Source organism: Talpa occidentalis, unplaced genomic scaffold, assembly GCF_014898055.3.
Source record: "Talpa occidentalis isolate TD23 unplaced genomic scaffold, MPIMG_talOcc4v2.1 talOcc4.2, whole genome shotgun sequence".
NCBI classification, from domain to species: Eukaryota; Metazoa; Chordata; class Mammalia; order Eulipotyphla; family Talpidae; genus Talpa; species Talpa occidentalis.
Genome location: NW_023602073.1, coordinates 7271576 through 7286906, shown reverse-complemented (window position 1 = coordinate 7286906; position 15331 = coordinate 7271576). Strand labels below are relative to the sequence as shown.

Below are 15331 nucleotides of genomic sequence, written 5' to 3'. Positions count from 1 at the left end.
GGTCACTGGTTAGTTTTAGATGCATTGAAGTTTTAAGTGAGATGGTTTTTGGAGACAGGGGTCTTCACGCTTGCCTGGGATAAACTGGGTTTGAAATCGACTAAACAAGTGGGCTGCGTATTTATCCTTCTTGATTCCAAGCAGTCTTAGACGGCTACGTTGAATGAGCACAGGGCAAGCACCTTCGAATGACTGGTCCTGGAGTGTAATGTTATTAAGGCAACCTCTGATGAATGAAACCCAATCTAATTTGGCCAGGTTTATGAGCTCCAGCTTACAGGTACCATAACCCTGGTCAGGGTGACTTAAGACTGCTTTTGGCAAAATCAGGTTGCTGTTGCTGAGAGTAAAACATCCCTCATCTTAAGCAGTGTCTGCAGGTCTTCTTACTCTTAAGAACTTTCCAAGCATCGTTCTGAGCAAGAGAGGCCTCTGCCAATGCCACCCTAGAGTGCAGATAAATTTTATTGTGCTAAGCGTGTAAATATTTTGTATTTCTGCTGGGAACTGGGTAAAGTGTTCTCGTTTGTATTTTGTGTCCCGTTAGTTTTGAGCTTAAACACAACGATAACGTGCCATTGCCATTTTTCAAAGCAAGATTATACTTATCCAAACATTTGGAGAGTTATGCCCAAAAGTCAGATGGTCATCAGCTATGGATGGGGATGGGGTGTAAGAGTAGGGTAAGGGGTGGGAGGGAAAGGGAGGTTCACTGTCTATTTTGGAAAGTCATCTCTCAAACTGCCAGCAGCAAATCTTTCAAAATATGGGGCAGTGTTCTCTGCATGGCTGAAATCAGCATCTAATCCCTAGGGGATTCAAAATTAGAAGTTTCTCATCTATTCTTTTCCTCTTAACGTCAGAGCTTTTGCTTTCCTTGCAATTGAAAAAAAAAAAAGGAAAAGAAATTTAATTGAATCCTTTATGTAATCTTGCAAGGGAGCTGGGGATCCTGTAGGTGGGTGAAGGCCATTTGAGAAATGATAAAAGCCCCTCAAATCTTTTAATAGTTATCCATCTGTTCCTAGTTTTTTGTGTTCCCTGTTACTCAACTTGCCAAATGTTACCACCACAGGCCTAGCCCCTGAGAGGAAAGTATGTGTTTGCTTAGCTAGCAAGCTCCCTGTCCCCCAACAGAAGCGCACCAACCACCTCTAGCAGCTCTGAAAGCTGTTTGAGGCAGGCCTGTTACATTTCACACGTAGGACTACTGTCCCTCACTGCGGCTTAATCAGCCTCCCTGACAAGCCCCAAACTCACACTATCTGATAGGGCTCCATATGTTGAAAGACAGCAGGAGTTAGCCCACAAACTGCAGGACCAGGCAGATTGGCGTGGAATGCAGTCTAAGAGTGACTCAGATGTCACTTCACGTAAAATCACCAGGAACCTGGGCCTTATCAGAGCCTCTTAAGAGGCCAAAATACAGTTCATGCAAGAGAGCTGGAAAGATGCATCTGGGTTTCAAATTTGGGAACAGTGTCTAAGAGAAAAAGAAGAAATGAAATAGTGAATATACCAGAATATAAAAAAATGTACACATAAGCATTCCCAGGGAGAGAATGATGAAGTCTGAGATGGCTGTGCCCTCTACACACACACACACACACACACACACACACACACACGTATCCTCAGCTGCTACCCTGGCTCTAAAGAATGAAGAAAGGACCGGACTGCAGATTCTCCAAATTCTTCCCCACATTTCCATTCGCCTTAGTTTTTCACAGTGGATTGAGCCAAGTTTTGATGAGGAGATGGGAGCCAGGAGTTAAGAATTAGGATAGGAAATGATAGGGCAGCCCAAGCAAATGCAGAGGGTAAGGTCAGGGCGAGGAATGAGTCAGAGACAGGTGGACAGACAGATGAGTTTGGGCCAGGAAGCCAGCAGGGATAGGGATATGGCAGGATGGCTGGAGACAGAATATTTTAAGCAACAGATGAGCAGCAGAGAGATACAGCTGGAGAATCCGGAGACTGGGTTAGATGGGGCCGTTCAAGCTTGGCCTCCAGAGCTCCTAGTCATCCTACTCAAGTAAAAGCCAACCCCAAATTGCAGGTCCCAGACCCTACATATCTTATAGAGGATAAACACCAACATTTGACCAGAGTGTGAGGGTGGCTGGAGAAAAAGAGGAGGAGGATGATAAAATTACACAACTTTCTCTTTTTATTCATTGGTTTTAGGAAATTCTTTTTTTTTTTTAAACTGGGAGAATTTTTTTTAAGATTTATTTATTTAATTTATTTATACAAGCAGTGGGTATAGTCAGAAGCTCGGGGCGGGGGGGTGAGAGAATTCACCAGAGCCAGAGCAGGGAACAGAACAGAACAGGCAGACTGACAAAGTACACTGCTGAGGGGAGCAGTGGGCACAGCAGGAGAGGTCTGAGCGCCATGTGGGACCCTCACTGGCGGCCGGGGATCCAACCAGCACTGCAGAGGCTGCGGGTAGATTTGCAGCCCAGCGCTCAACCGCTGTGACACTGTGGAGGCCCAGGAAATTATTCTTGAAGCTAATTATAATTCCTTGTTTTCTATTCATTGTTAAGTATTCTGGTTGGAGTTTCTTTGTAGTAGCAGCTATAACAAATCCTTGATTGTCTTTTTTTTTTTCTTATTTGAACTCCCTCCTACTTTCCCTTCTTTGAAGTTTAATTTTTATTTTTATCAAGGCAAAGCCAGCATAGAATCTGAAGAGTCGCTAGTTCTACAAGGTCTGTTGCAAAAAGAACAATCCTATGGCTGCCTCCTTCCCTTCTTTGTCTGGTGTCAACCATTGTCAATTATTCTGTGCTGTTTCACTTAGTAATTACCTCCTTATCTCTGTACAACAGGCTTATATCTCTATGTCATGTTGGTTTTTTTTTTTCCCAGTTTAAGGCATTAGCCATTGAGCTTTCTCCAAAGACATAGCAGTTTGCCTTTTTCTTGCCCAATCCCTCCCACCATATACAAGTGTATTTCCTATGTCCCACCCTCTTGATAGTATTACATCATGATTTTCTGTGACCAGTAATCAGTGTTAACTCAATTATGGCAATTTACAGCTGAGCCATGAGGCATACTAGGATTATTTTCCACATTTTGCACTTTTTTCTACTTATCAGGTTTTTTGTGTATAGGTTTCCAGTGACACCCCAAAGAAGAGCATTATTATCAAACTTTTCGTTAAGGTGAAATGGTTTAAAGCAATGACATAACTACCATTAATTTTTTTAGTGTTTCCAGACCTAAAAGGTAACCGATTAAATCATGCCAAATAACACACAAAACCTAAACTAACACACACACAGAGGAAAAGCAGGAACAGCATGACAAAGGCACAGCCTGTGTAAAGTCGTCCCTGGGAAGGAACATGACTGTGCCACCTTTCTGCTGTGGTCAGTACAGCCTGACCACAAACACTGAATGCTATTTTTACTTTTTCCATAAAAGTAAAAATCCTTTTAAAATCTCTTTCACTTAATGAAAACAGATACTGATGTAAATCTTTTGTAAAAGCCAAGTAGTTCTAACTTGAACTTTCAAAAAGCCAGGGCACCTGTACTTCAAAATTACTTATCTCCGCTTCTCAAAAAACTAAAAATACAAATTCCACATGATCTACTCATCCTACTTCTAGGTATTTACTTGAAAAATACAAAAACACCAATTTGAAGAGATACATGCACTCCTGTTGTTCATTGTAGCATTATTTATAAAACCAAGAACTGGAAACAACCTGCGTGCCCATTAACCGATGAAGGAATAAGATGTGCTGTATGTACACCAAGGAAAACGATTCAGCTATTAAAAAAAAAAGATGAAATTGTGCCACTTGTAACATGGATGGGCCAAGAGAAAATTATGCTTAGTGAAATAAGCCAGACAGAGAAAGACAAATACCATATGACTCACTCATATGTGGTATATAGAGAAAACAAACAGATGAACTACATTTGAAAAAAATAAACTTGTGGTCTGTAAGGAGGGTGGGTAAATTGGGTAAAGGGTTCAGTGGTTGGTGAAGAATAGAATTGGATGTTTACGTGCTGAACTTCATGTAGCTTATATACATGTTGGTTCTCAGTGACATACACCTGAAACTATATAATGTTAAAGTGTAATGTCACCTCAACAAGATAAAATAAAAAATTATTCACCTCCAAACTCTTCCTCCAAGAGGTAATTCTCCTTTTAACAGGACTCACTTGGTATTCTATCAGGTTTTTTCTCCAGAGGCATCTCTTCTGGAGGATTCACTCCTTAGACTGATCTGTAGACCTGCTGCACCCCTGTCACCTGGGACCTGCCTTCAGCTTCATTCTAGGAATTACTCCCCCCTCCCTTTTACATGGCATCTAAATCCTTGGATTCTATATCCCTCTTTTTCTTGGCATACTTCCTTCATTGGGAAGAACATTACCTTCTGAAAAAACGTACATGAGAGGCCCTTTTTTCTGGAGACATTGCAAGTCTGAAAATATTTTTACTTTGCCTTCATGCTTTATTGATAGTTTGGCTGAGTACAGAATTCCAGGCTGGACATTTTCCTCAGATTTTTAAAGGCATTGCTCTACTGTCTTCTAGCTTCCCAAGTTTCTGTGGAGAAATCCAAAGCCATTCTGATTCTTCAACCTTTGAATGTAACTTGTGCTTTTCTCACTGAGAAAGTTTTGGGATTATCTCTTTGTCCCTAGTCCTTTGAACATTCACAATAATATCTTGGCTGTGGGTCAAATATTGTCTTTTTAAATGACTTTCAAGAGGCTTAGAAAAGATAAGAAAATGGATATTGCATATTGTTTGTCCTGGGTGAATTTTAAAACCAAGTTTTGGAGGCTATTGTTTTTTCCCCAAATGGAGAAGTTAGCACTTGAAGTATTTACACAACTCAAATTTCTCTCATGCCCACTGCATACATTTATAAATGCTTCATACACTTCAGTAAGAATACAGGCAGTTGACAGTTTCTCATATACTGTCTTAGATGGTACCATGTTCTGGAAACATTTCCTAGGAGAAAAGGTAACTGTCATTGTTAAAACAAATCATTTTGCCTCATTGGTCAAACTTACAAACCCATCCTTAAAATACACATATTTACTTTCTAACACCACTCAAATTTATGTCCAAAGTCCAAGGTTATGCCACTAGTACTAGCACTTTGTCACTTAATTAGTGAGACAATATTTCTAATAATTTTCACCGCAGTTTCCAAAGACAGTTCCCCATGCTGGGCCTCCCTGGTGGCACAAGGGATTAAGCACCGCACTATGAAGCAATCCGCAGCCTCTGCAGCATGAGTTCGATCCCTGGACAGCCAGGGAGAAACCCACATGGCGAGGCAGACCTCTCCTGCCTCGCCTGCTGCTCCCCTCAGCAGTGTACTTCGTCAGTCTGCCTGTTCTGTTCCCCACTCTGTCTCTGGTGGATCCTCTCACCCCCCCGCATCTTTGGCCTGTACCCCAGCCTTTGTATGCACAGATAAACAAATCTTAAAAAAAAAAGAGTTCCCCATGCTTTCACATATTTTATAAGGTCTCAGTTGTTTTGCCTATTTTCAACTGTGATATTAGAATCATTAGCTGTAGGGCTTTGGGGAAAGAGCTTCATTTTGCTTTGCTTTGGCTACAACCCACACATGAGGTTACATGCTAGAGGTATGCATGTAAAGGCATATCCAGCCAGTGACAACTATGTTACCTGCCATCATGGAGACACCTCATCTTGCTCTGGGCGGGAATAATTAGGTCTGTAAACCACTACATCAACCTTCTGAGAATTTGAAACGCTGAGTGATCATCTAGATCGGGCCTATGGAAACAACTAGCTGAAAACTTCACATCATTATACCTTTATTATTACTTTCATCTTCCTATATTCAATATTTCATTCTCCAATATTTCTAAAAGAGGTTTCCTCAAGTCCCTGTGTAATGATTACTAGAAAATGAAACTCTTGGGCTTCCCCGGTGGCGCAGCGGTTGAGCGCTGGGTTGCGAAGCTGCCCGCGGCTGCAGCGCCGGTTCGATCCCCGGCTGCTCCCCGGCCACCGGAGGAGGGTCCCACATGGCGCGCAGACCTCTCCTGCCGCCCGCTGCTCCCCTCAGCAGTGTACTTCGGTCCTTCTGCCTGCTCTGCTCCCTGCTCTGGTGAATTCTCTCACCGTCCCGCGCTTCTGACTGTACCCAGTGCATGTATAAACAAACAAACAAACAAATAAATAAATAAAACATGCCTCTATTTAAAAAAAAAAAAAAAAGAAAATGAAACTCTTGTCATGTAATCAATAGTTATTTTAATCACATACTTAAACATTTTATAGGACCTCCCTGGTGGCCTAGGGGTTAAGTCTCAATGCTACCACTACAACAGCCTGAGTTCGATCCCCAGCCAAGGAGCTGACCCACATGGCACAGTGTATTTGACAGTGTATTTCAGTAGATCTGCCTGTTCTGCTCCCTACTCTGTCTCTGGTGAATCCTCTCACCTCCCCCCTACCCCACTCCAGGCCTACACTCCAGTTCTCCCATGCAAATAAATAAATAAATAAAGCATTTTATAATGAAATTTTTTCTTTTAAATACTTCCTTGCTGAGGACACAAGGGCAATCTCTGAAAATGATATTTTCAGGACATAACTCTCTTTTATCCCTGGTATTTTCTCACCCAAACCTCACTCAGGGGCGAGGGGTGTGCTAAGGCCCTAACTACTCAGTCTAACTAGTTATAAAAAGCAACATTTAATGTTTCTTTGAAAACTGACATCCCATGGCACAGAGCAAATGGTGGTAAACCCAGAATAACAGCCTCTGTGTCTGTATTATCCTCCCGGTAGCTGTAAGACATACTTCTCAATTAAAATACTACCTGTGCATTTTTTTCTGCTGCCACTTGCACATCTAGCTCCTAAGGAGATGTCCCAAGCTTTTCATGGACAGAGGTTGCATCTTAATCTCTCCCACTGGGTCCTGCATGCTGCCACATACATTGAGAATTCTATAAATACTTTTGATTGACTAATTAATTGGCTACCACTCACTGCCTTTCCTGTGCCTGCCCACTCACTGGCATAATCCCAAATCAGGCGGAAAGCCAGATTTTCATAGGAGAAATTTCCATTTAAAATAAGATACTAGATTAGTTTTCCTCCACTTAAAACCACAGTGACTTCCTCCCGTGCTTTATAAGAGCACACTTGCTTCTTCCAGTGTGAACCTTTAGATTTCTTCTTTTTTTTCAAGATTTATTTTATTTATACAATAGCTGGGGTACAGGCCAGAGGCACGGGAGCATGAGAGGATTCACCAGAGACAGAGTGGGGAGCAGAACAGGCAGACAGATGAAAGTACACTGCTGAGGAGAGCAGTGGGCGAGACAGGAGAGGTCTGCCGTGCCATGTTGGAATCTCCCTGGCCGACTGGGAATTGAACCTGCGCTGCAGAGGCTGTGGACAGCTTCACAGCGCTGCCCTTAACCTGCTGCACCATGGGGGAGGCCCCCTTTGGGTTTCTTAACATTTCAAATTATTCACAGGGTTTAGTAAATTCCTCACAGGGAGTTCATACAACAAGAAAGGGAGAATACTACCGTGGTAACATTTTATGTCAAGAAAAGGACTGGGTCGTCCTGGCTTCCACTTGCTAGCTTAAGGTTCTCCTTACTAGACCAGACATATAAAAATAATTGTGGTGAGAATTAACCCTCTGCTTTGGTAAGGGAGAAACAGACCCAAAGGATTCCAAAGACCACAAGCCTAAGCTTGAATAGAACATAGGCTTGAACTGAGAGGTGGAAAACTGAAGACTCAAACCTTTTCTCATGGTGAGGCTGGGAGGCTGGGTTTACCTGAGTTTTCTTCAGTCAGTCACAATGGACCATTTTCTCTTTAAATCCACCCAAATTAAAAAATATTTGAGAACATGAAAAACAGACCATACTAGAATGTTAACTTTTCTTTACCATGACTATAATATATCAATTATGTTCCTTCCTTCCTTGGGAGACTACCAAGCCCTGGGGAGTGATCTCTAGATATTCTATTACTGATTGGGCTAATGGTCTGTATAGAAGAAACCTATAAGGGCATGCATTCATTTATTTATTGACTGGTTCACTGAATATGCTTGTTTCATTCATTCAGTTACTCCCTGCCATCCGTTACATTTCCTGCCCAGTCTTCTTGTCTTTTGATAACTCTCCCAGGGAGGATTTCTCTGTCTCTCTGTAAGTAAACAATTGCTCTCTTTATATCCAGAATATATCAAGAGCTTTTACAACACAATAATAAGAATATAAATACACAAACTTAAAAATGGACAAAATATTTAAATAGTCATCTTTCCAAAGAAAGTATGCAAATAGCCAACAGTTCATGTGAAAACACTCAGCATCAGCAATCTTTAGGGGAATGCAAATCAAAACCATCCTGTGATTGTTTTGCAGATCAAAACCCGTCACAGTCACTAGGATGGCTACAACCAAAATGACAGATAATGACAAGTGTTGGCCAGGAAGTGGAGAAATTGTAACATGCCTACATTGCTGGTGGGAATGTAAAATGGGGCAGTTGCTATGGAATACAGTTTGGAAGTTTCTTTAAAAGTTAAGACTATGTTTGCCTTATGACCCTGCCATTCCATTCAGTTTTCTATTCAACAGAAATGAGAACATATGTCACACACAAAAAGACTGTACACAAATCTTCATAGCGGAATCAGTCATAATAGCCACCAACACACACACACAAAATCGAAATAACCCTACTGTCCATTAACTGGTGAAAGGACAACACAATGTGGCATATCTGTACCATGGAAGAGTATTTGGCAATAAGGATGAATCTCCATGACATTATGCTACATGAATAAGCTAACATGGATGACTATGCATTGTACAATTCCATTTATGGGAACATCCAGAAAAAGCAAATCTGCAGAGACAGAAAGTAGATTAGTGGTTGCCTAGGGCTGAGGATGGAGTGAGAAGTGACTGGAACTGGGCCAAAAATGTCTATTTGGAATGATGGAACCAATTTAAAATAGGATTGTGGTGGCCACTGCATAGGCTCTAGATGTATTAGTAATCAGTGAACTGTGCACTTAAATGGATGATTTTTATGGTATGCAAAACTGCACCTCAATAAAGCTTTTAAAAAAAACCCCAAAATAAGTACTGCTCCCCTTCATAAATATATAGCAGAAAACCAGTTAAAGCTGAGTAGCTTTGCTGCTCTCACCTCCCAACCAAGTCACAGGAGGGAATGAAACTTAAGCAGAGACAGCATGAGGGGTCAGCCCTCCAGCTCCTGGGCACCTGTCACAGGGCCCAGGCAGGGAACATCATGGGGCAATGGAATGCTCTCTCTTGTGCCTTCAATTACTGGGCCTTGTGGGGCTACCGAAATGCAGATTCCCAGGCCCATTCTCAGCCACAAGATTTCAGAGGTTCTGGTTATCACCAGTAATCTGAATTTTCAAGGTGCACACTTCAGAGAGCAAGGGCTCACACTCTGAGAATTTCTTTAATTGAGGAGCACAGGAATGCTGTGGGTGTATGTGAAGATGGAAAGGCCAGCTGGGTGGATGCTCAGCTTAGTCCCAGGAAGCAGGGAGCGGAGGCTACTAAAGTTGTGTTAGGAATTCAACAAAATCACAAAGGATGAAGAGGTCTTTCTCAGAAGAAAAAAGGTAAATAAGTGGAGGCATCCCGGAGCGGATGGCCAGGATGTGAGAAGACACACAGGCAAAAACAGCCAGAAAACATTCGCTAGGTGCCAGGAGCTAGCCAGGAAAGCATGGGAAACTCGGGATGGGTGAGTATTAGGAGTGGCAGCTAAAACTTGGAAGAGAGACATATAGACAAGGTAAAATCTGAGAGAGGATGAGGATGAAATGGGGCTGGGATGAAAAGGTGGGATGTTTTCGATGTCCTGTTTTAAGGTAGGATGGAACCAATAAAAATATTAGGGAGGTGGTTAATGAAGAGGAGCAGCTATGATGAGGACATCCAAGTTTGAAGAACCAACGATGCTATTGAGCTGATAGGTGGCAGCTGCAAGGGGAGACCTAAGAACCCAGGGGGTTCTGGAGCGGAATTATAAGAATTACCTACCTAATAATAGCAACTGCCTGAGGATTCTCAGCAAGATTAACGGAGACAATGAAGTGAACTTTGTGAACTGTAAAGTGATGTCTGTGGCATAATTATAACTTAGCTCTGCTCCACAGCACTCAGCACAGAGCTCAATCCCTGAATTATTACGTATGTTACCACCTCTGTTGTCCCCCAAATACAACGGCCATAGCATCTCACACACCACACTTCTAAGACTATGCCACAGAAAAAGAAAACTATAGAAATGCTATTGACTGAAAACATAGTTATTTCTTGTGCCTGTTCTGCTCCCCACTCTGTCTCTGGTGAATCCTCTCATCCCTGCACCTCTGGCCTACACCCCAGTTCTTCTACACACACACACCAAAAATATTTGTTAAATATGATGGGGGGGGGGGCTCCCTGGTGGCACAAAGGGTTGAGCGCCGCGCTATGAGGCAATCCGCAGCTCTGCAGCACAAGTTCGAGTTCCAGCCAGGCAGGGAGCAACCCACATGGCGTGGCAGACCTCTCCTATCTTGCCTGCTGCTCCCCTCAGCAGTGTATTTCAATCAGTCTGCCTGTTCTGTTCCCCACTCTGTCTCTGGTGAATCCTCTCACCTCCCACATCTCTGTCCTGTATCCCAGCTCTTGTATGCATAAATGAATAAATCTTTCAAAATAAATAAATAAATAAATAAATAAATAAATAAATAAATAAATTTGATGGGGTATCATTATCCCTTTTAGAAAAGTGTCATAAGCACTAAATAAAACCTTGAGTTCTTAAATTTCTTCCCTAAATTCAGAACAAGAAGTTACTACAATTTCAGTCAATACATTGGTTCATTTCCCAGCACTGCAATTAGAGGAAGGAGTTGCTGTTTTATTGACTCTTGATGAACTACAAAGGGATTTCCAAATTTTCAGTTGCTTATATCCTAAAAGTGATCTGTAAAACCCCCTTTCATAATTTTAGATTGACATATAAAAATTGTCACTACAATGTGAAGTTGCAAAGAATGTAACTTCTAACAATGCAAATATTGACATGGAAAACTATTTTATCATTCTCTGAAATATGTCCACTGAAATTCATCATCATTCATTTTAAAATACATCAACAGGCTGTTCTTAATTATCATAGATTTTGCATAACTACACTTTCTCCTGGAACTTATATATCTATTCTTCTTGCCCTTCAGAAATTTATCCCAGCTTATATATTTCATGCTTTAATTTCTGCATCAAAAATGTGCTTACAGAAAGACATTAAAAATGCATATAAACTTATTTTAAATTCAGTGGTAAAAAAGTGCTTATCTAATTGTTACCATTATAACTTAGAATACAACTTTTCAAAACAACATAAGTATTAAAATTTTTCACAAATTATTAAATGTAAATAAAGCATTTTTGATTGAAATCTCTCTTTTGAATACTTTATTTTTTAAGTATTGTATGTAGATTTGGATAAATAATAATTAGTGTAATTATTACTAGAGTGAGTCAAGGTTGAACACTGCTTGAGTCTTATTTTTTTGTTTTTATCAATGTTCACAAAAGTGAGATGGGAATGGATTAAATTTTTTTAAATTTTCTTTTTATTTATATATTTTTTACATCATCTTTCATTTTCAAACAATATTTGCTTCCCCCAACCCCTCAGGTGGAGTCCCCATAGAATTCACTTCACCAAAGCACCAGTGCACCATCACCTCAGCCCCCTGTGCTCCTCTGTCCCTCTGATCCCTCTCCTGCCTCCTCCCCTGCAGGATGGTTTATAATTTGTTGTGTTTTGTACTGTTATTATTTTTTAACACTGATGTCTTATTTGGTTCCCCTACATTCCTCCTATAAGTGAAACCATCTGATATTTTTCTTTCTCCTTCTGACTCATTTCACCGAACATAATCCCTTCCAGCTCCATCCATGTTGTTGCAAATAGCATGAGTTTATCTTTTCTGATTGCTGAATACTGGGAATGGATGAAATTTTATAATAGAAATGTCACTCATTTTTTGAACTGCTGAGCTGTATATTAAATATCACATGAGATGAGATAGCAATTATTATTATTTTTTAAAATTATTTAGATCATTAGTACAAGGAAAAACTGGGAAAGACTGAAATATAGTGGGTATCCTAACTACCTATCCATTTGGATTATCTCAGTCCTTTGTGATGTTTGACTAGGCCATTTCACAAGTGCAGAGACAGAGATATCAGTAGCGCAAAACTGATAGTAAAGCAAATAATTATTGTTCATAGGCATGCATACAGATTTCACCTTTGGAAGTACAAATGACTTCCTTCTTCCACTGCGGAAGAAATAGGTTTTATACCTATTAAGCAAATTTTCAGTGTATCTATATAAATGGTCTCCTTTGAACTGACTCCCTCAGATTTCAATGCTTTAAAATGTTTATATTTTTAGTTGCATGAGGGTGATGATTTCATCCTCTTTTAATATTTATCCTTTATCAGCAATGTACAATTTTGTTAGGGTTTTTTGTTAGTTTGTTTGTTTGAACAGATTTAGGAAACATGAATTGCAAGAGCATCTCTGTCCAGGCATTAGAATCACTGGATACAGAATTTTAGTCTGGGAAGATGAAAAAGTTCTGAAGTTGGGTGGTAGGAATGACTCTACCACAGTGTGAATGGATTTAATGCCACTGAAATTGTACAGTTAAAAGTGGTTAGGTAAATTTTATGATATGTATAGTTTACCACAATAAAAGAAAAACTTAAAAACATCCTTTGTAAAGGCTTGTTCTGACCTTAGGGCGCTTCCTCCCTTCCTAAGTTCAAGGAGCAACACTCAGAATGAATCCAGGCAGTCAAAAAAGCGCCTAAGGCTAAAATGCCTGCTTTGCAACTGGCCCATTGCTACCGAAATAACCAAGCTTAATCATATTAAAGATAATGGACTACCTAACAGGACACACGTAATGAACACGTTAGTCAGTGAGGTTTATTTAGTAAGTACTTATGTATCTTGCTTAAAGAATGTCCCTTTGATTTAGTAAAGCTGTCCTCTACCCCTTCCCAGAATCAGGTGGTATACGAGGATAAAGATGTCTATGACCGGGGCCTCCCCGGTGGCGCAGCGGTTGAGCACTGGGTTGTGAAGCTGCCCGCAGCCTCTGTGGCGCCGGTTCGATCCCCGGCTGCTCCCCGGCCACTGGAGGAGGGTCCCACATGGCGCGCAGACCTCTCCTGCCGCCCGCTGCTCCCCTCAGCAGTGTACTTCGGTCCTTCTGCCTGCTGTGCTCCCCGCTCTGGCTCTGGTGAATTCTCTCACCCTCCCGCGCTTCTGACTGTACCCAGTGCATGTATAAACAAAACAAATAAATAAATAAATAAAGCATGCCTCTATAAAAAAAAAAAAAAAAAGATGTCTATGACCGTCTAGGGTAAGTGCTCCTGCTGTAAAATTCAGCTGCATGGTTTTATTTTTTATGCTAAATTTTTATATTGTTTTATTTATTTTAAATTTCAAATTAGGTCAAAGTATAAGGTAAGACACTTGCTTGATTTCCAATTAGAATTTTAACTTATTAATAAATAGTTAAATTAAACTATAGTTATTGGTGGTCCTTAATAAAGGGGGGAATTAACAGGACTGAAGCATTTTTCCATGCTTTTTAGAACATAAGATAATAGACAATACCATAGAATATAATTGGATGAGAAGTCAGGATCTCAGCTGTTGTCACTTTTTCTTGATTGGGGGTGGGGGGTGTGTGTGTGAATAAACCAGACATATCATTTATGCTCAAGTTATGAGAATTAACTTCTTTTGTCATTAAAATACATGCAACATTCACATTTATATAAATGAACACTCGCACATGTGCACCAAAACCACACAGATAAAAAAGTGTTCAAAAGTAAGTCTCTTTGTAATAGCAAAACATGGGAACAAATCCAAATGTGCATGAATAAAAGAAAAGATAAATAAATTGTGGAATATCTGCCAATATTCCACAGCAGCAATAAAAATAATTCTTAAAAAGCAAGCTAATGTTGAGTCTTTTAAAGGGAGATTAATATATATATATATATATATACACCCTTTCCGTGTATCAAAAAACAAACTAACCTAAATAACATGTTGTTTAGGATTATATATTTCTCTGGTAGCACTGTTTTACAATAAATATAGAGAATGATTAACACAAAATTCAGGTTTGGGAGCGACCCAGGAATGGTACACAAAGAAAGAGGCATTAATTGAGGCAGCAATCTAGTCCTTTTTTTCCTAGCCTTCCATCTATTTTCTTTAACAGCTTTGTTGAGCATAATTCAGTTACCACACAATTCACCCATTTAGTGATTCAGCGATATGTACAACCATCATGCTATTCAATTTTACAACATTTCATCAGCTCACAAAGAAACTCTGTGCCTTTTAACTATCTCTCTTCAAACCCCAGCCCCTAAGCCTAAGAACCACTAATCCAGTTTCTGACTCTCTAATTTCTCTGTTCTGGACATTTTCACATGAATGCATCATACAATATGTATGATTAGATTCTTTCACTTAGTAGCATGTATCATTACTTCATTCCTTTTTACGGCTGAGTAATATCCAGTTGTATGGATATACCACATTTTATTTATCTGTTCATCAGTTAATGATCATTGGATTGTTTCCACCTTTGGTTATCATGAATGGTGCATTGGCATAGTTGTGTATAGGTTTTTGTGTAGAGAGATGCTTTCTTTTCTCTTGGGTATATGCACTTAGAGTGGAATTGTGGTTATGTGTAATACCTCTATGTTTAACTTTTGAGAAACTGCCAAACTATTTTCCAAATTGGCTGCACCTTTTATATTACAGCCAGCAATGTATAAGAATTACAGTTCCTCTATATCTTCATCCACACGTTATTATCTAGCATTTTGATTCTAACTATCCTAATGGGAGTGAAATAGTATCTCAGAGGTTTTGTTTTACTTTACTCTAATGATAATGATATGGAATATTTTTTCACATACTTATTGGCCCTTTTTCTGTTTTCTTTGGATAAAATATTATTGAACTGTACAAGTTCTTTACATAGTTTGATATAAGTCCCTTATCAGATGTACGATTGCAAAATGTTTTCTCCCATTATGTGGTTTATTTTTTCACAATTATCTAATTCTTAAGCTCTTGTTTGTAAACCTGTGATGTGATTACCGCTGGTCATTTGAATATAATATGTATACCTTACATAAACTTAACGTATTATTTTTATGTG

At 39.9% G+C, this 15331-nt stretch overlaps 1 protein-coding gene across 4 annotated transcripts in view; it reads right to left on the bottom strand.

Annotated features, from left to right (window-relative positions):
- The window catches only part of CAP2 (cyclase associated actin cytoskeleton regulatory protein 2), a 154780-nt gene that overhangs the window by 111058 nt on the left and 28391 nt on the right, over positions 1-15331 (bottom strand). Inside the window, exon 1 of one of the 4 annotated variants that reach the window (XM_037518904.2) lies at positions 1261-1450. The exons of the other annotated variants lie outside the window; for them this stretch is intronic. Coding sequence (XP_037374801.1) covers positions 1261-1280 — 20 coding nt within the window. The 5' untranslated portion in view covers positions 1281-1450. Of the gene's footprint in view, positions 1-1260; positions 1451-15331 lie in introns of those variants that run through there. 4 annotated transcript variants of the gene reach the window in all.